The sequence below is a fragment of the Podarcis gaigeae genome (genome assembly GCF_964106915.1).
Source record: "Podarcis gaigeae genome assembly, chromosome: 9".
Classification (NCBI taxonomy): Eukaryota; Metazoa; Chordata; class Lepidosauria; order Squamata; family Lacertidae; genus Podarcis; species Podarcis gaigeae.
The window spans coordinates 14,098,171-14,119,621 of NC_139685.1; the positions used below are offsets into that span (position 1 = coordinate 14,098,171).

The 21,451-nt window shown below is 42.2% G+C and overlaps 1 protein-coding gene across 7 annotated transcripts in view; it reads left to right on the plus strand.

Annotated features, from left to right (window-relative positions):
• The window catches only part of RBPJ (recombination signal binding protein for immunoglobulin kappa J region), a 91,698-nt gene extending 78,681 nt beyond the window's left edge, over positions 1–13,017 (plus strand). For 6 of the 7 annotated variants that reach the window (XM_083755011.1, XM_083755010.1, XM_083755015.1 and 3 more), the window contains 6 exons: positions 1,352–1,489; positions 1,596–1,708; positions 3,209–3,349; positions 4,889–5,044; positions 5,443–5,546; positions 7,220–13,017. In XM_083755011.1, the coding sequence (XP_083611137.1) occupies positions 1,352–1,489; positions 1,596–1,708; positions 3,209–3,349; positions 4,889–5,044; positions 5,443–5,546; positions 7,220–7,535 (968 nt within the window). In that variant the 3' untranslated portion in view covers positions 7,536–13,017. The remainder of the gene's footprint in view (positions 1–1,351; positions 1,490–1,595; positions 1,709–3,208; positions 3,350–4,888; positions 5,045–5,442; positions 5,547–7,219) is intronic. The other variant, XR_014567986.1, reaches the window with a different exon arrangement.
• The last annotated feature ends 8,434 nt before the right edge of the window (positions 13,018–21,451 follow it).

Here is a 21,451-nt window from a genome sequence, read left to right on the forward strand (position 1 = left end):
AATTCCCCCACCTCCAGCAATAGCAGGGAGAAGGTCTGGGAGAAGTGCACAGGCTGCATGCAGCCTGTCCTCTGCTCCCAGAGCCGAGGGGGGGTGTCACATTTTCCCCCTTGATTTCCCTCTCTGGAAACTAGGTGCGCCCTATGGTCAGGTGCACCCTATAGAGCGAAAAATACGGTAATTGCAATTGCTGCCTCCTGTGTTGCTTTTGCTGCATTAGCAGCACCAAAGTGACCTCTGGGGCACAAGCCTGGGCAGTGTGTATGGAGATCCCGGGTTGCCCAGATGATAATACCCCCCTCTTTGGCACCAGCTTGTCCGCAGGAGTTGCCAGAAGGAGGCATACAAAACGCCACCCAACTATCTTAGGGACTCCATTCTGGATTTGTGTAGCGTTTACTCCTAAGCCTTTTCTTCTCCTGAAGATGTCCTGTAAGGCAGAAGGCAATTTTACTTGTAGCGTTACAGAATTACCGGGTGAACTAGTCCGTGTAGGAAACCCTCTTAAGAGGTGTGCCAAGTGTGACACTTCATTTCAGCCAGGGAGATGGATAGGGCGTTGCTGTCTCATAGCTAATATTGCTGCCTTCCCTGCTACTCCTATAAAATGCAAACCTGGAGCTCATAACATTTGCAAATGATCAGATCTGTTATCCTACATCATAAATTGCAGCCCAAGTGGGAAGTGCAGAAGTGTCAGTCACTTCCCTTCTGCTTCCCGCTAAATGTAGTAAATTCTAAACTAGTGCTCAGATGTGTTAGAATGGTGGTGTGGTGCAGAATATTGGCCATGTTAACCTCTATTTTGGTTGGTTCCAGACACTCTGAGAAAATGGCTAGGCAAAGCTGCACACAAAGAAGCCGCTTGATTTTACAATTGTAGTATTTGGAGGAGGAGGGGAAACAGTGCCAAGATTTGGAATAAGGCCTACAGAGGATGGTTGAAAGGGATACCTGGCATATTAATTTCAAACACTGGAATTAGAAGGAAATGCTTTGTTTTTGCTGCTTTGGAGAAAAACAGTCAGTTGCAATTGGCTTGTGAATCTGTTACTATGGCCACATTTAAGGAATTTTAATTTTATATATATTTAAAATAAAGCATAGATTCCAAATTTCTGAAGTAGGTTGCGATTCAGGATTGTGCTTTCTTATATATACACATTCTCTGGATTTTAGCTTTGCAACTGAAAACATTAAAGTACTTTTGGAAGGAATATGTAGCAATAGATTATTAGAGTTGCTGCCTAGATTAATTTTGCATGCATGGTCTTTTCATGCAAATCTTTATTGCTTAACAGTCTAAAGACTGACATATTTAAATATCTGGCTTGTTGGTTTGTTTTTACAGTGTGCATTGCATCGGGGACAAAAGTGGCACTATTCAATAGACTTCGGTCGCAAACAGTTAGCACGAGATACTTGCACGTGGAGGGAGGAAACTTCCATGCCAGCTCACAACAGTGGGGAGCATTTTACATTCACCTCTGTAAGTAAAGCTTGCGATTGAAAACCCATACTTGTCTGTGCTGTGTGATTGCTTTTGGAATCTATTGATCTCCTTGCATACTAAAACCTTTTCTTTTCCTCTGCAGTGGATGATGATGAATCGGAAGGTGAAGAATTCACAGTTCGAGATGGCTACATTCACTATGGGCAGACGGTTAAACTTGTTTGTTCCGTCACTGGCATGGCACTCCCAAGACTGGTATATTTGTTTTTAAATTTTAGATCTAGTATTATATTTATATCCCACCTTACTTCCAAAGAGAGGTACACGGTTCTCCCTCTCCTCATTTTATCCTCTCAACAAAGCCCCAAGAGGTAGTTTAGGCTAAGACGGTGGCTGGTCACCCAGGGAGCTTCATGGTTGTGTAGGGATATGAATCCTGGTCTTGGATCCTGGGCCAACACACTAACCACTACACCACACTGGATCTCTACTCCTTTGATAACACATATATATTTTTATATATTTGTTAAAGAATAGAGAACTGGGAATACAGTTTTTAACTGATAATCAGTCTTTAAAAGCTACCAGGCTGGTTATACATAGCTGTTAATGGTTGTAAACTATTCTATGTTTTGATATACCGTACTTTTTGGCTCTATTGGATGCACTTTTTCCCCTCCAAAAATTAAGGGGGAAATGTGTGTCCCCCCTATGGAGCGAAGGCAGGCTCCTTGGCTTCAGCGATAGCAACGCGAAGCCTCCGAAGCGCAGAGGCTTCGCTGTGCTCCGGAGGCTTCGGGTTCCTTTTGCTGAAGCCAGGAGAGCAAGACTCTCCCAGCTTCAGCAGAGAGGGAGAGCTGCGCATTGCCCCTTCAGTGAAGCGGGAGGAGAAATGGAAGGGGCTCCGTTTCTCCTGCCGCTTCGCTGAAGGGGCGCTGAGCAGAGAGGGGGAGAATTTTTTTTTCTTGTTCTCCCCCTCTAAAACAAGGTGCGTCCTATGGTCGGGTGCGTCCTATAGAGCGAAAAATACGGTACATTTGGTTCTGTGCAAGGTATACCAATGTAGTACAGTTTAAGGCACTGTTTCAAACTCCAAATCCTTATTGTCAATTTACTACAGTATGCTTAGTGCTTAAATTAAAGTGCCTCCTGTAGTTTGCTAGGTTTGATGAACTATAGAAGCTTCATATGAACACGGATGAAGTGTTTAACTGGCTCCTGATACTTGATGAATCCCTCCCACAGTTAGAATCCCTCAAGCACTCTTTTGATACCAAATATATTCACATACGAGGGACGCAGGTGGCGCTGTGGGTTAAAGCCTCAGCGCCTAGGACTTGCCGATCGAAAGGTCGGCGGTTCGAATCCCTGCGGCAGGGTGCGCTCCCGCTGCTCGGTCCCAGCGCCTGCCAACCTAGCAGTTCGAAAGCACCTCCGGGTGCAAGTAGATAAATAGGGACCGCTTACCAGCGGGAAGGTAAACGGCATTTCCGTGTGCAGCTCTGGCTCGCCAGAGCAGCGATGTCATGCTGGCCACGTGACCCGGAAGTGTCTCCGGACAGCGCTGGCCCCTGGCCTCTTAAGTGAGATGGGCGCACAACCCCAGAGTCTGTCAAGACTGGCCCGTACGGGCAGGGGTACCTTTACCTTTACCTTTATATTCACATACAAGTTCACTGCTGCCGCTTTTCAGTGCCCAGAAACAAGTTGCATTTTGATTCCAAGTGTGTCTTATGTGCACTTTTTTATCTACAGATAATTCGAAAAGTGGACAAACAGACGGCATTGCTAGATGCAGACGATCCAGTGTCACAGCTCCATAAGTGTGCGTTCTACCTTAAAGATACCGAACGAATGTACTTGTGCCTTTCCCAGGAGCGAATCATCCAATTTCAAGTGAGTTAGTTGACAAACGGGTAATATTACACGTCGACATAATCTCACACTGCACCAGTGCCAATCCAAGGGAACAGAGTACACAAAGTTCCAGCTCCTGGTCTGGAGCTCTTGAAAGGAGCGGGGTGGCAAGGGCTCAGCAATTCCTGGATCAGATTCGCTGCTAGCGGGAAAGATTGTATGTAGCACTGCACACCTTTGTTGCAGATCAGACCTTTCCTTTGAGGTTTAGCTGAGGTTTCAGAAGCTTGCCTCATCTTGCAAAGTATTTTAGAACTAGCTGTGGAGCTGCAGATTGATGCATAGCATGGCAGATGTTAGGAGCTCAGTGTGTGGTGGAGAGCTGCCTTGAAATGGGTGCAACTACCGTATTTTTCGCTTTGTAAGACGCACCAGACCATAAGATGCACCTAGTTTTTGGAGGAGGAAAATATTCTGAATCCCAGAAGCCAGAACAGCAAGCGATCCCTCTTGCTGTTCTGGCTTCTGGGATAGCCTCACGAAGCCTCTTCAGGGCAGTGGGATGAAGGCTCCCCCAGTTCTGAAGAGGCTTCGCGCGGCTAAGTCAGAAGCTAGAACAGCAAGAGGGAGCGCTGCGCAGTGATCCCTCTTGCTGTTCTGGCTTCTGGGATAGCTGCGCAGCCTGCATTTGCTCCATAAGATGCACACACATTCCCCCTTACTTTTTTAGAGGGGAAAAGTGCGTCTTATAGAGCAAAAAATACTGTCCTGAAGAGGCTTCGCGCCTGGCACTTGAAGGGGGCGGGGAGAGGCAAAGGGCTGGGGAAAACTTTGCAGTAAGAAGCAAGGACCAAAGAGAAGGTGGATTTCTGTGGTGGGGTAACTGTGGCCCTCCAAATGTTGCTGGACGACAACAGCCACCACCCCTGACCACTGGGCCATACTGGTTGCAGTGGACGGAGTCCAATCATATCTAGATGGCCAGAGACTTGCTATCTGCAGCATCTGTGTATCTGGCCTAATAAGGTCCAGCTTCGAGGGCCTTCTGGCAGTTCCCTCCCTGCGAGAAGTGAGGTTACAGGCAGAGGGCCTTCTCGGTAGTGGCACCCGCCCTGTGGAATGCCCTCCCATCAAGGAAATAAACAACTATCTTCAGGACTTTTAGAAGACATCTGAAGGCAACTCTGTTTAGGGAAATTTTTTATGTTTGATGTGTTTTTTTTTTTTTAATATTCTGTTGGGAGCCGTCCAGAGTGGCTGGGGAAACCCAGCCAGATGGGCAGGGTATAAATAAATTCATTATACTGAACTTAGGCTTCAGTATAGTGCAGTGCTAAGCAGCCTAATTTAAACAATTGGGAACTACAGTAGAGGGGCTTCCCTGAGGATCCTAGCTTTCAAATTATGCAAGTGAACACAACTAGTTTGTGAATGATGCTTTTGCAACAGGGAAGCCCCTCTCTCCAGACAAAGGTGGCTTGATGTGTTACAGTTGATTCATTCTCCGCCTTTTTGTTTTGTTTTGTTTTAACATGAAGCATTCTTGGCCACCTGATTACTTCTCTGTTTTTTTTAAAGGCCACTCCATGTCCAAAAGAACCAAATAAAGAGATGATTAATGATGGAGCTTCATGGACAATCATTAGCACAGATAAAGCAGAGTACACCTTTTATGAGGGAATGGGACCTGTCCACGCTCCAGTAACACCTGTGCCTGTTGTAGAAAGTCTGCAGGTGAGTTGATGTCCCTGCACTCATCTTGGGATTTAGTTCACATAGGTGCCACCTGACATTAGCTTGCCAAGTTCAAGAGTTGACCTTCTGCGAGTGGTAGAACGGGAGTAGCTTGCAAATTATAACAACAGTAGTTGTGCTAGGGGCTGCACAGCGTCTTTTGCAAGTGCAAGACGGCCCTTGGTTTGGGCTGTGGTGCTACACTAAAAGCAGGGCTAGCTTCTTGCTTCTTTATTGCATTAATCTAACAAGTCTAATTGGTACTTCAGCTAACTTGGTCTCAAAAAACGTTGCCTCAAAATGCACATAGCTGCATTTTGTGCATTTCTCGAGTGATTTGTGCACTTCTCACAAGTATCTGATAAGTTTATATCTCATTTCCCCACCCCAACCCCTAGTTGAATGGAGGAGGGGATGTAGCAATGTTGGAACTTACTGGACAGAACTTCACTCCAAATTTACGCGTCTGGTTTGGAGATGTGGAAGCGGAAACAATGTACAGGTGCGGTATCACACTTAACGATATTTCTTTTCACACATCAAGTTCAGAATGTGTTGTTGTTTTTTGTGGACTCTAAAGATAAGTCTGTCATCTGTTTAGGTAAGTGTGAGAGTTAATTAACCACTTAGCCTTGAATAATATATCAATTTTAAATTAACTTGCATATTACCAAAACTTCAATATAGGTGCCTGCTTTTGAAGTAAATTACAACTTAGGAGGCCATCTGTCCAACATTCTTTTCCATTTCCCATTACACTAGCAAACAGGGAACCAAAAATGCTTTTATCTTTCATCATGCCACTTAAAATTTTGCCCAAAGCATCGTTTATCTGTTTGAAATACTTTTATACCGCCTTTTCTGACAAAGTCCTTTCAAGGCCCTTAAAAAAGACAAGTTAGCTTCATATTCATAGCAAGAATGGTGGTGTTCCCGATAATTTACAGTACAATCCATTGGTCCTCAGTGATCATCCTTTTCCATGCATACTGGTAATCTGTACAGCCATGCCAACCCACCAAAGTTTTCCCAGCAAATACACCTTCCCAAACCGAATTAATTAATTAATTAAGTTTGGGAAAAGGTATATCAGTTAAACAAACTGATACTTTCTGGACTCATAGGGCTTTGTTAGTGGTGAATAACTTTTGTTTGGAGAAGCAACTGGCAACTGTGTTAGAAACAACTGCTGGAATTTTTATTTTAAGGGTTTTTTTTTTTGGGGGGGGGGGTGTTTGACTCCGGTCCCTTGCTCCACAGTACAAGCAAAGCCAGAACAAATTAAGGGGGAAACTTTTTTTCCTGCAATTTCTCTTACAGAGAATGAAATAAAAAAAGATCTGTTAGCTATGTATAATGTATGTATGTATGGTGATTGCAGAATCAAATTTTTCCTGTTGGAGAATTTAGATTGCCTGGGTTCAGAACTTTTTTTTTTTGTTACTTCGTATGGAGTATCCACAACTTTGCACATTCTTTCTTGGCAATAAAAGTGTTGGTCAGCTAATGCGCTCTCTCTCACTCTCTCTCTCTTAATATTTATTTATAAATTTAAAAAGTGGCTGAGGAAACCCAGCCAAATGTGCAGGGTATAAATAATAAAATAACAATAATTATTACAAATTTAATACAAAATACGCACTTCCCTATTAATATTCAGTTACCATTTGACTTGCCCTCAATGGTTTCCCCATAATTTCTGATGCTGCTGCATATTTTGATTTTTCTATGCCCTATCCTTTCTGCTTATTTTCAGGCGCGTAGTTCCTGCTGTTTTTCATTCAAATCCCACTTGCAGTTTCCACAAGTATACAATCACTCTTTAAATACAGTGGTACCTTGGGTTAAGTACTTAATTTGTTCTGAAGGTCCATTCTTAACCTGAAACTGTTCTTTACCTGAAGCACCACTTTAGCTAATGGGGCCTGCTGCTGCCGCTGTGCCACTGGAGCACGATTTCTGTTCTCATCCTGAAGCAAAATTCTTAACCCGAGGTACTATTTCTGGGTTAGCAGAGTCTGTAACCTGAAGCGTATGTAACCTGAGGTACCACTGTATTCTACAAAAGGTTTCCAATCCTCCTTAAAGGCTGCCTCTCCTCGATCCCTAATTTTCATAGCTGAATTTGCCAGTTCTGCATATTCCGACAGCTAACGTCTCTTCCCTCTTCCCCAGGTGTGCAGAGAGTATGCTGTGTGTCGTTCCTGACATTTCCGCATTCCGGGAAGGCTGGAGGTGGGTCCGCCAGCCGGTCCAAGTCCCAGTCACATTGGTGCGCAATGATGGCATAATCTACTCTACCAGCCTTACATTTACCTACACGCCAGAGCCAGGACCCCGACCCCACTGTAGTGCCGCTGGAGCAATCCTCAGAGCCAACTCCAGTCTCCTGGCATCCAACGAAACAAACACAAACAGCGAGGGAAGCTACACAAACGTCAGCACAAATCCAACCAACGTCACATCATCCACGGCAACAGTAGTTTCCTAACCACTGCTCTTTTATGTGGAACTTCTAAAAAAAAAAAACTTAAGTGCTTCGAACAATGAAACTGAACAACTTTTGTGGTTTCCCGGTGGGGTGGAATAACCTCTTCACTGCTCTTTGAACTTCTTTCACCTACAAGTGCTGATCTCAGTAGAAGCCACAACTAAAAAATCGCGGGGAGGAATGGCCCATTTCTATTCATACTCAAAATCTATTTTTAGTTGTCTCTTTTAAAAATGGGCTCAAAACTAAAAATAAATAAAATAAAAGTGGCTGGGATACAAGTTGAACTCGAAAACATGGACATAACATAGTTTTTATGGACCAAGGAAACGCTTTAGTATAAAAGGTACATTTTCACCATACCTTTTTGTATCACAACATATAGTATGCTTTTGTTACCAAATAGTTTATATATTATTTTTTTTCCTCTGAGCGTTTGCTCTGAAGTATACTCAGGTTCCAAGCCTGACCATTCTTGTATAATCACCATACTCTTCCAGTTTTTAAAAAATATATATATTTTTGGTCTGTGGCTGGAACTTGCATTTTTTTAAACTGAAGTCTTGTGACTTTTTATGAACTGATTTTTTTTTTATTTTCACCAAGTAGAACCTTGTAAAGGCCAGCATATTTTTTTTAAGATGATATGAAGTTTGTGCAAAAGCTTTAAAAAAATGCCTCTGCCTTGCCTGCAATACATGCAATGTATGTTAACTTTAGAGCTCCTCTTTCCGCCATTGTGGACAGCTCTTTCTATGTGTTCCTTTGTTATGTATTTATAGTGTTGATTCATGAGGTTTTTTACATTACAAATGTGGCCTCGTGCAGTTTTTCTTAACTGCTCATGCTACTGGCATCTGTTGGTGTTTCGGAGGGTTTTTCCTTCCACGGTCAATACATGCATTCAGGTTGGCTTTTTTATTTTTTGCTAATCTTGTACATAATTTGCTATTAAGTGTAAGTTAAATGTGTGCGTGATTCTTTTTTTTTTAAGTGAACTGTTCCCAATAGCTTCATTTGGCAGCCTCTTTTTCTGTCTCGTTGGCATATGGCAACATTCCCCCCCCCCCCCCTTGAAGCATTAGCCACAAACAGGATTGGTCGGCGCATCTCTTCCTTGCGAGTTGGGAGCCATCACAAACCAGCATGGCTATATCCTCAGACGTCAGGCCAACCTAATGAGCTTCTTCTTTTGTATGATATTACTTTCTTTGAGTGTGACGTCATTGTACAGTTAAATGATAGTACTTAGAAATGGCTAATTGCAAAAGCACTGATATGGACTACACTTCTTCCTTCCATTTCTCTGTTGCCAATAATCTACTGCAAGGTTCATATCTTTCCCCGATTGCACATTAATGGAGGGCCAATTGACACTACTGCTTCTCTCCAAAGTCCTTTTCCAAAGCTTCTTGTCGAACGCTCCATAGGGACTTTTGGGACCGGGGCCAGGATCTTAAATGCCTGTTCATGTGTTGAAAGCAGCAGGAGATGGAGTCCCACAGGGATCCTTGTCTTTGCTGAGATAGGCTAACGTGGCTACCACTCTGGAAAGTGTGCATGCGCAGTATTTCTGCACCCTCAATAGGGAGGCAGCGGGTATCCCTTGCCACCTGCATGGAACATGCCCCATCAGGGCCTGTCCCAACCTTTCGGAGCAGCTTTTGAGAGGACCAAAAGTTGCTCAGGAAGCAGGGGACGAAAAGCCCCAGGCTTATATGGCCACAGGGTTTCCCCCTGCCATCATATGCCTGGGAATCCTTGCGATTGAGGTATATTGGATGAAGGTTTGTTGGACTGTGGTGGCGAAGAAGGCCCAATCCATAGTAGACCCAGCCACAAGCCTTTCTGCCCACGGCTAGGATTTCCCAAGCCCCACTAGTGGGAGCGGAGAAGTGGTTGATCTTGAGTTGCACTAGTTGGATATTGGTGGTACTTAAATTTGGAAGTTGTCGTGTCTTATCTCTCTACCCCACCCACACTTTGATGGTTGAGTTGAAGCAATTTCTCTCTTGATTTGTTGCATGCATAGAAGTACCCTTACACTTCCTAGGATATAGTCCTGGCGTGCATTTCTCATCCTCCCTCATATTACATTCTTCCATAAACACAAGGGAAGTGTTTGACTACACAAGTAAGCAATGTTAGTGACTTCCACATAGTCCTCATGTTTAATCAGCACTGTTACTTATATTTTGAGTAGATTTTTTTCCACATCAAGGCTGTAACTTCTAAACCCATCCAGTTAAATCGGTGCCACTGTCTTGAAGTGCGCTGTGTTGTCTTTTCATACTGTGTAACTTGCCCCCCCCCCCAACATTGTCGCAAGCCGTTGGTTCTTAATACTTAGCCAGTTACTGCCTCTCCTCATCTCTCTCTCTCTCTCTTTTTAGTGACCAAGAGCAGGATTCACTGTGGCCTTATCTCTGGCTGTTTACTGGCCTTTACTTGCAAGCCTGTATACGTTGTCTGTTCTTAATTTTCTCCCGGTTGTAACGTAGTGCAAATTGCTTCATGGTGTGTGCTGAAGAAGTATTGACTTACGCAGCGCTGTTCGCTCACGGACTTCAGGCTTTTTGCTGAATGTGTTTGGGATCAACACATGCTAGTGTTTGAGGTTTTCAGAAAAATCAAAACTAATAATTGCATACACAGTTGATAACTGTTACAAGCTTATCAGCTTTCACAGTACCCCAGGTGTCGTCATTTTTGCATATAGCTGCATCTCATCCTTTTTAAACTCTTTGCCCTGCGTTGCCCAAATGGCATACATCCAATATTTGTATCTCTTAAGGAATTGAACTGAAGGAATTATATCTACTTTTTGCCTTTCTCTCTACACTACAGGATAGTGAGAGAGTGTTTTTGGGGGGAGAGATAAATTCACTTTTAAGCAGTACCTTGTAACCTTAGACACTTGGCTTTTGTAACCTTTTCTTTTTCTGGACTAGCTGTCCTGTTATCTTCAGGTAGGAAAATTGGTATATTGGAAATAGTCTTCCAGACTAAAATTAGAAATAATCTTTCATTGCTCTGAGTACGTTTTATTCTCTAAATCTCTTTAGCTGATGGATGGATCCTTATTTTTTCATAAATGGGTTTGGCTGTTCAACTTCCATAACGTAGTGAGCTAAATTTGCCTGCTAATGTGCAGTACTTGGGCGGGGGGGGTGGAATGAAACTGCAGTCTACAAAATGCTTTCGGAATAAGGTTACTGGCCTAAACAGGGCTACCTCAGAATAACCAGTCAAAATGATCATAGCTGGCATAAGAGTGTTATGCTACAGTCTTTGAACCCTGTTAAAGGCCATGTTATACAATCAGAATATAGTTTTTCTGAGACTGCACTACTATAGGTGGAAGGGACTGTTTTGGCTTTTAAATACCTTAAGTCCCTATAAAACCAGCTTATGGAGGGGAGAGGGTTCACCTTTTCCCATGCTCATACAAAATTCAAGGAGTTCTCCACCCTCTGTGGCAGCATTCAGACATGCAGTCCTTCCCTCTTATAGTGGAACATCGCAGAAATATGACTTGGTTTTCTAACCTGGTCCTTATTCTTGCATCTTTGGGGAGGATAAGTAACATTTTTTAGTTGATTCAGACCACTTTTTAAATTGCTTTCCAAACAATGTGAGAGAGCAAGCAGTATGCTCTGTTTTGTATGGAAAAAGCAGCTCAGTGCTGAGTGCTGCTGTTACATGTTAGGTCACCGTTAAACCTTCCGGAACATATTTTCTACAGGTCAGTCTCGAGGGGTTGCACAAGTCGTCTGCAAATCTCTCAATACATCTCTTAAGTAGAATGTGTTTGATTGCACCTCTGACACTGGCGCAACCCGTTTCAGACCAAATAGCTTCATAGCGGCTTCCATTCTGAAACAAAACACTTAACTTATGAATCATGGCATTTATTTTTTCTTTAGAAAACTGGTTTATGTGAGTGTAGAGCGTCTGTACTTTTCCTGTGCCAGGTGTTTTAACTTGTTTTCAAACACTGTAAATGTGGGGTTGGGTGGCAGCATAGCGTTAGAAGCAAAATTTGGCTTTCCCTAAACGCTTTTGGGTCTGAAGTTTTTCTCTGTGGAAACTGCAGTACTGAGCAGCTGCTCCAACATTGTGAATGTGTGATTCCCCCCCCCCCCCATATTCTGTTCTGTTTTGTGGAGCTTTATATGATACTCTTCTTACGTTGTATTGTTCTTTTGGAATTAGAGCATCACCACAAACAGGACATTCAGCATCCTGGAAGGAGAGAGATTTGGTCACAGCTCATGTCTACTTGGAAATCTGTTTATACACGTGTGCATTTAGAAGTGAGTTGGGAGTTTCTTCTCGCTGTGAATGAAATTGGCATTTTGTGCACCCTTCCTCAGTCAAAGCCCCTTAGATAACCCTCTCCCAGCTTCCTACTTACATGCAATGCAGCCAAACACTCCATGTGTCAAACTCCTCCATCCCTTGGCTGAAGGCATCGGTGCATTCCCCACAATGCCCTTCATGTTCTTTCAACGTTATGCGTGGAATGTCAGAACTTCTCTGGTGCTTGTTGGTGGCTCTCTGCTAAGAAGCCATTTGTTCTGGCAGCAATCTCTTGATGCTGGCTGCTGTTAAGAGTTTTTGTACGGCTGAGGACCAGATACATCAGTAGACAGGAACGGCACAATTTCCCCTAGACGTGGAATGCAATCTTAAAGTAAACAGTTTGGGCTTCAAGCACACATCGGTAGTAAAGCCCCTGTTGATAAGACTTCTGAGTAAAATTGCATATGATTGAGGGAATGGGGAATTCACGAGACGGAACATTGGTTGCAGGCCTCTTGTGGTGATGTTTATCTGTATGTGTGTATGTATGTGTCCAGTCCTCAAAAGGGTTTTATTTTGCAAACCGTGCACCTATAAAACTTGGTAGCAATAAGATAGAAGGCTGATCAAGTCTTTGCTATACCTTTTGTAGGAAAATGAATCTGCTCAGATTTTATAATTCATCAGTTAAAGCCTGCAAAAAATCAGCAGTTTCCAGGAATAAATAAAAGTGAAATGTATGCCACATCAAGTGTGTTGTCACATGTACAGAGTGTGTAATTAGCTCGTTTGATATTTGATTTTAAAACGTTTCACTCAACCGTGTCAAGATTAAATTTAATGTTCTGTTACTCTTCCTGTGACTAATTAATCCAAAAAAAAATGTATGACACTGAGATGATTGCAAACTTGTTAAAATTTGGGTGCGCTTCTGCACACAAGGGATTGGTTGACAGTGAAGTCATCTGTGTAACCAGAAGAGCAGAACATACCCATGCAAGAAGTCAACTCTGTGAGGAACTGCACTCTGGACTCCACTCAAACTGGATATGGAATCTCTTTTCATACAGCTTGTAAAAAATTGCAGAAGTTAGACAAGACTGTTTTTTTATTCAAATACTGTAAATATGAACTAGTTCACTTTTTGATATTATTTATTAAATAAGGAAAAAACGAACTGTTTAATTTCATTTAAATTCATAGCTAATTAAGTTGGCTTTAGATAGTTGAAACATAGAAAACTTGGGTTTAATTCTGGTTTGGGTTTAGATGGTAACTTTAAAAAAACACACAACTGCATTTGAAATTCTGGTTCGGATACAATGCAGAAAGGGAAATTGATCAACTCCTTGGAATTTAATTTATAAAATGAATACAGTGGTACCTCGAGTTACAAACGCTTCAGGTTACAAACTCCTCTAACCTGGAAGAGTTACCTGGAGTTGAGAACTTTGCCCCAGGATGAGAAAGGAAATTGTGTGCCGGTGGTGCAGCGGCAGCAAGAGGCCCCATTAGCGAAAGCACGCCTCTAGTTAACAGTTTCAGGTTAAGAACGGACCTCTGGAACGAATTAAGTTCATAACTAGAGATACCACTGTACAATGATTAACCTGAAGGAACTAATCTTTTCTGAACATGTGGCTGGGATGCAAGCAGCTGTGTCTCTGCATACTTTGCGGCATTTTAAAACCCCAGAAACCTGTTCTCAAAAGGTTGGCTTTTTATTTTTTTTATTTTTTAAGGGGGTCCATATTTGTAACTAAGGCAGCATGAAGATCTGGAATTAGAAAAGGAACTGTGGGACCTCTGGTGTTTTATACAGAATCACTTGGGTACATAATACAGAAATCTGTCGGTCCTGACCTTTTTACATGCAATTAATACAGCATTCCACTTTGCTCCCTGTCAGTCAGTCACTGATTGCTTGAAGGTGGAATTGAGCCATCAGCACCTGACACACACACACACGTTTTTTTCTAGGCATGCTTGCATAGTAGGAGTAAAATGCACACTTTTAGCTCATTGAGTTTAAAGCAGGGGTCAGCAAACTTTTTCAGCAGGGGGCCAGTACACTGTCCCTCAGGCTTGGGTGGGGGTGGGGGGAGACGGACTATATTTTGAAAAGGAAAAAAAAGAACAAATTCCTTTGCCCCACAAATAACCCATAGATGCATTTCAAATAAAAGAACACATTCTACTGATGTAAAAAAAACACCAGGCGGGTCCCACAAATAACCCAGAGATGCATTCTAAATAAAAGGACACATTCTACTCATGTAAAAGCATGCTAATTCCCAGACCGTCCATGGGCCGGATTTAGAAGGCGATGGGGCCACATCCAGCCCCCGGGCCTTCGTTTGCCTACCCGTGTTTTAAAGAGTATTTATTTATTTATTTGGTGTTTCAAATTAGAATTTTACAATCACACATACAACATGAAAACAAGCTTCCATAGAAGCTCCTGGGCTTCCCTCCTCCCCTTTGTGGGTCCTATTGTTAGTCATTTCCTCCTGCATCTTTTATACTAATCCAAATCTTTTACAACTCCATTCTATCCGAAATTCACCATTAAACTGCAAGTGTTATTCCCATCCTAATAACGATTTGAACTGTTTACAATGGTTTTCAAGGTAAATTATAAAAATCCCCCCCATTCCTTATTAGAATTTAATAAGAAGAATTAAAATTCTTTAAGTCATTTTTGCCATTTCGGCATAATCAATTTAATTAGCCATTCTTCTCCGGTTGGGACTTTGTCTTCTTTACATCTCTGGGCCAATAACACCAGCGCAGCTGTTGTCACATACATAAATAGTCTTTTCTGCCCCATTGTGATTTCGGCACCTAAAATTCCTAAAAGAAAGGCTTTGGGGCACTTTTTAAAGAAACAGTTATTTTAAGCATTTTTTAAATGTTTAAATAGAGTTTATGATTCAAATTCCATCTGCAAATGACAACTATCTTGCACCTTAGCTACTGCTGCTCAGAGGAACATTGGCCATTGCTAATACAGTGATACCTCGGGTTAAGTACTTAATTCGTTCCGGAGGTCCGTTCTTAACCTGAAACTGTTCTTAACCTGAAGCACCACTTTAGCTAATGGGGCCTCCTGCTGCTGCCGCGCCACCAGAGCACAATTTCTGTTCTCATCCTGAAGCAAAGTTCTCAACCTGAAGCACTATTTCTGGGTTAGCGGAGTATGTAACCTGAAGCGTATGTAACCTGAAGCATATGTAACCCGAGGTACCACTGTACTTTGGTCTTTTCTTGCTAGAACCATCAATAGTCAGGCAGTGGGGTTTCTCTTCTGATTTAAACATTTCAAAGTGTGTGGATATTCCATGTGTTCAAAGCCACATTTGCAATAGACTTGCCAACAAAGTACATAAGCAGCCTGTGATTGGATTCTTGATACACTATGGTTACACTTAAGTTTTCTTGGTTATGTACATGTTATAAACAGCATCTTAAGGCACTATGTTCATATTCCTAAGGAGGGTCAGAGAAGTCAGTGAATGTGATGTTAGAATAACACACATTTATAGAGTACTTTAAAGTGATCAAAGCACTACGTACGTATTTTTCACCTAGTAATCCTATTAATGCAGGAACCGGGTGGCGCTGTGGGTTAAACCACAGAGCTTAGGACTTGCCGATCAGAAGGTCGTGGTTCGAATCCCCGCAACAGGGTGAGCTCCCATTGTTCGGTCCCAGCTCCTGCCAACCTAGCAGTTCGAAAGCACATCAAAGTGCAAGTAGATAAATAGGTACCACTCTGGCGGGAAGGTAAACAGCGTTTCCATGCGCTGCTCAGGTTCGCCAGAAGTGGCTTAGACATGCTGGCCACATCACCCAGAAGCTGTACGCTGGCTCCCTTGGCCAATAAAGCGAGATGAACGCCGCAACCCCAGAGTTGGCCACGACTGGACCTAATGGTCAGGGGTCCCTTTACCTTTTGTAATCCTACTAATAACCTTTAAATATAGGCCGGTATTATTTCAAGAGTGGCTTGTTTCATCCTGTTTGCCGCTTACGTGCCTGGAGCAAACTCTGGAAGAATTCCTAGCCCGAAATGCTCCCTTTACTACACCAGCTCTAATACGGTAAGCCATTTTCATGCTAAACAATAATGCACCTGACATTTTATGGAGGCGGGGAGGCGTAATTTATCCTGTCCGGCTGCATAAATCATCCTGGCTTTTATCCTTTTAAAATTCTGTGAAACTGAAGTGTAGCCTTTCTCAAATATTAGCTATCTTAACATACTATTTCCCCGTTGCGCTTAACAAAAATCGAGGTTTTGTGCAAAGTGCACGAAAGTACTCTGGGGTCATTGTTACTGCTTTTATTTTCATTTCATAATTTATTCCCTTCCCTGCTATGCGGGAGAAACTCGATTTTGGTCGTGAATGGCAGGCTTCCATTATTGTTAATGAATAAAATGGTGATAATGGGCTTATTGCGAGGTAACCACACAATATTACTGGCTTTATTAGCTGAGAAGAGCTAGATGATTACATGCCTTGTGTTGTAAGCAATGGGTTTGCAGTTGCTTTTAACACCCTTTCCTCTCCATTCACCCAGCCACCCCTGTCAAAGAGTAGGTCACCTGATACGTGGCCATTTAAAAATAAATCCTAAGCCTTCACTGCATTATTTTTGTCCATACCTCCAAGAATTTCGTAGCTATACATGTGGTTCTCCCAAATCACTTTATACTCACAACATTTCTATGTAGTAGGTGAGGCTGAGACAGTGACTGACCCATATAGTCTATATACAGTGGTACCTCGGGTTACATATGCTTCAGATTGCATACGCTTCAGGTTACACACTCCGCTAACCTAGAAATAGTGCTTCAGGTCAAGAACTTTGCTTCAGGATAAGAACAGAAATCGGGCTCTGGCAGCGCGGCGGCAGCAGGAGGCCCCATTAGCTAAAGTGGTGCTTCAGGTTAAGAACAGTTTCAGGTTAAGAACGGACCTCTGGAAAGAATTAAGTACTTAACCTGAGGTACCACTGTACAATGTAAGCTAGATGCAAGTGGCACTGTGGTCTAAACCACTGATTCTCTTGGGCTTGCTGATCGGAAGATTGGCGGTTCGAATCCTCACAACAGAGTGACCTTCCGTTGCTCTGCCCCAGCTCCTGCCAACCTAGCAGTTTGAAAGCATGCCAGTGCAAGCAGATAAATAGGTACCAATGCGGTGGGAAGGTAAAACGGCGTTTCCGTGTGCCCTGGCTTTCCCCACAGTTGCACCAGAAGTGGTTTAGTCATGCTGGTCACATGACCTGGAAAGCTGTCTGTGGACAAACGCCTGCTCCCTTGGCCTGAAAGCGAGTTGAGTGCCGCAACCCCATAGTCGCCTTTGACTTAACTGTCCGGGGGTCCTTTACCTTTTTTAAAGCTAGACCACATCTGTCTGAAAAAGCAAAATAAGAAAAGTGCTGTTGGTGAACACAATACTAAAGTGCCGTGGGGCAGGGGAGCTACTCATTTTGGAGGGAAAAAGTGATCTTCTCTTAACTCTGCCTAGCTTAGTACAGTGGTACCTTGGGTTACAGACGCTTCAGGTTACAGACGCTTCAGGTTACAGACTCCGCTAACCCAGAAATATTACCTCGGGTTAAGAACTTTGCTTCAGGATGAGAACAGAAATCGTGCTCTGGCGGCGTGGCAGCAGCAGGAGGCCCCATTAGCTAAAGTGGTGCTTCAGGTAAAGAACAGTTTCAGATTAAGAACAGACCTCCAGAACGAATTAAGTTCTTAACCAGAGGTGCCACTGTATTGTCTCCTCTGCCTGTAGCAGATCTTCTAGCTTTCTGGCAAGGATATTTTCCATCCCAAGACGGAAAATATCTGCTTCTCCCCCAGACCTCCAAATGGGCAACCTTTATCTTGGTTTTGGTGGTAGTCCCTTGAATATGCTTCCCCTGTTTTATTTCTGCAACTACCCTGTCTGCTTCGCGGTTGCAAGTTCGTGTTTTAAACCGGGTTGCTTCCACACAAGCGGTTTAGTCTGGAATCGCCACTCTACTTTTTTATAATTTTTTTATTGAGTTTTCCACAATTATAACAAATATCGCCTAACAAACTAACAAACAAAAACAGAAACAAAAGACAACAAAGTACATCCAAGAAGAAAACAATACACAAATAAACAATAAAAACAAACTTAGTTCTTTAACGATCCAACCTTATAAACATATTATTGACTTCCCCTAGTCCCTTCCTTCTGAGTTTCCTTGTATCTGGATGTAACAGCTTTCCAATATCATTATTAAGCAAAAATATTTCCAATTGTCCTCTAACTTATTCACTTTTCTTACTGTTGTAAATCCAATTTATTAAATTAAATCCTAATTTGATCCTAAGCCAATTTGGTACTTTCAAGTAATTTCTAATTATTTATATTACAATATTTATTCAAATAGTCCTTAAATTTATTCTAATCTTCTTGGTATTCCTCTTCTTTCTGGTCACGTATTCTTCCAGTCAGGTGAGCTAGCTCTGAAAAGTCCATCATCTTCATCTGCCAATCTTCCACTGTTGGTATTTCTTGTGTTTTCCAATTCTTGGCTATTAAAATTCGAGCAGCTGTTGTGGCATACAAAAATAATCTAACATCTTTCTTGGGCATTTCCAATCCTGTTAATTCAAGAAGAAAGGCCTCTGGTTTCTTGATAAATGTATATTTCAACATTTTTTTCAATTCATTGGAATCGCCGCTGTTCGTCATGGTCCTCCGGTCTTTGTGCTATATTCCTTTTGAGAGTTCACAGAATCAGAGTTGTTTTGGAAGAAAACGGAACGGTAACACAACCTGTTGTCGGTGTTGATGACAGTTTTAGGTGCTTTTTTTAAAGTAACTTTTTATTGGATTTTATAAACAAGGATCGTAGGAATAATAAACATTATAAATAAAACCAAACATTATAAATAAAAACCAAGTCTTCTAAAGTCACTTGTATATCGCAAAAATAGCATCATAAATTTGCAATAATATCTACAACATTTGATTCATTATTAGTGGTCGGTGTACAAGTCCTTGGTTTCAATAAATCAAGTGGAGTGGATAAAATAAAAACGGCAAGTGGAAACAGGATAGAACTGCTCGGCTCTGTTTTGATTTAGGTGCTTTTTGTTTCACGGCTCACAACTACGTTGCACCTCTTCACATGGAAAGAATGGAGAAACACACAAGTGGCCAGACCCATCCGTCTACCCAGACTCACACCGACACATTTGGGGGTAGAGAGTTGGTTGCAATCCTGTTTTCCACTTACAGTCAAACTGCAATGATGGGATAGCACCAAAAGCCAGCTGTAGTAATAACAACAACAACAACAACATTTATTATTTATACCCCGCCTATCTGGCTGGGTTTCCCCAGCCACTCTGGGCGGCTCCCAACAGAATACTATTATTATTATTATTATTATTATTATTATTATTATTATTATTATTATACATTAAAAACTTCCCTAAGCAGGGCTGCCTTCAGATGTCTTCTAAAAGTCAGGTAGTTGTTTATTTCCTTGATATCTGATGGGAGGGCATTCCACAGGGTGGGAGCCTCTACCGAGAAGGCCCTCTGCCTGTTTCCCTGTAACCTCACTTCTTGCAGGGAGGGAACCACCAGAAGGCCCTCAGTGCTGGACCTCAGTGTCTGGGTAGAATGATGGGGGTGGATATGCTCCTTCACATATACTGGGCAAAGGCTGTTTAGGACTTTAAAGGTCAGTACCAACACTTTGAATTGTGCTCAGCAACATACTGGGAGTAAATGTAGGTCTTTCAGGACCGGTGTTATATGGTCTTGGCAGCTGCTCTCAGTCACCAGTTTGGCTGCCTCATTCTGGATTAGTTGCAGTTTCTGGGTCACCTTCAAAGGTAGCCCCACATGGAGTGCATTGCAGTAGTCCAAGCAAGAGATAACCAGAGCATGCACCACTCTGGGGAGACAGTCTGCGGGCAGGTAGGGTCTCAGCCTGCGTACCAGATGGAGCTGATAAACAGCTGCCCTGGACACAGAATTGACCTGCGTCTCCATGGACAGCTGTGAGTCCAAATTGTTTCCCAGGCTGCGCACCTGGTCCTTCAGGGTCACAGTTGCCCCATTCAGGACCAGGGAGTCCTCCACACCCGCCCGCCCCCTGTCCCTCCAAAACAGAGAAGCATGCACTCTTAGTTGGTGAAATGGGTGCTTATACTGCTCTATCCCATGGGCACTACTTTCAAGATGGTCTCATCGTTGGAAGAGCAATGATGTTCTTAGTTGTTGTTCTGAGACTCTGGAATGAACTCAACAAGGGGACCTATCCATTCCTTGTCAGTTTCTGGAAAAGACCATCTTCATTGTGTGTAAACTTCAAGTGTCTGTTTAGCTGTCCAAATACAGTGGTACCTCAGGTTACATACACTTCAGGTTACATACGCTTCAGGTTACAGACTCCACTAACCCAGAAATAGTGCTTCAGGTTAAGAACTTTGCTTCAGGATGAGAACAGAAATCGTGCTCCAGTGGCACGGCAGCTAAAGTGGTGCTTCAGGTTAAGAACAGTTTCAGGTTAAGAACGGACCTCTGGAACGAATTAAGTACTTAACCCAAGGTACCACTGTAAGTCACCATGGGGCGGTCTTGTAGTAAGGTAATGATATATAATGAAATGAAAAGTATGTTTAAAACAACCTCTGTAAAAAAAGAAAACCCAGAAGCATTTCTTTTGGGAATTTCAGGGACAGAACTACCTAAACTGTTTAGAAACTTATTCATGTATGCTACCACAGCGGCAAGAAAACTACCTGCCCCAAAACGGAAAGAAGCAGAAGTCCCAGCAAAGGAAGAATGGATACAAAACTTATGGAATATGCAGAAATGGTGAAACTTACCAGAAGAATAAGAAATCAAGATAACAGTTATATATATATATATATATATATATATATATATATATATATATTAAAGAATGCAAATGGTTTATTGAATATTTACAGATAAATTATAAACAGATAAGAACATTGGCAGAGTTATTATAATAACCTGCAATTTTATAAGAGTATATATTTAAAGAAGATGAATAAATAAGCAAATTAATTTGAACATGCAGAAGATATTAAAAACAAATTTAAGGAACCGCAGAAAGAGGGAGAAGGAAAACAAGTTTTGGAATGTCAAAATGATTATAAAATTGGTGAAATGTTTAAAATTAGTAAAATGTATAAACTTGAAAAGTATAATAAATAAATGGAATGAATGAATGAATAAATGAATAAATAAATAAATGCATATAAGTCACAGTGGAGTGCCCAGCCTGCCATTTTTCATACAGCAGCTGGTGTGAATAATTTGAAATATTAATAATGTATATGAAATCGTGTGTGTGTGTGTGTGTGTATTTTAATATAGTTCGTCATATAATCAAAATAGTACCATTTTTTCTTTTAAGTTGGTCCAGGACCAGTGCTGTTGTTGATGCTGTCAGAGCTTTTTTTCAGCCGGAACTTGCCGGAACCTCAGGTGGGCGCCATTGCCATTCTAACTGAACAAGAGATGTGTTCATGGTGAGTCCTGGCACCTCTTTTTCTACAAAAACAGCACTGGTTGTTG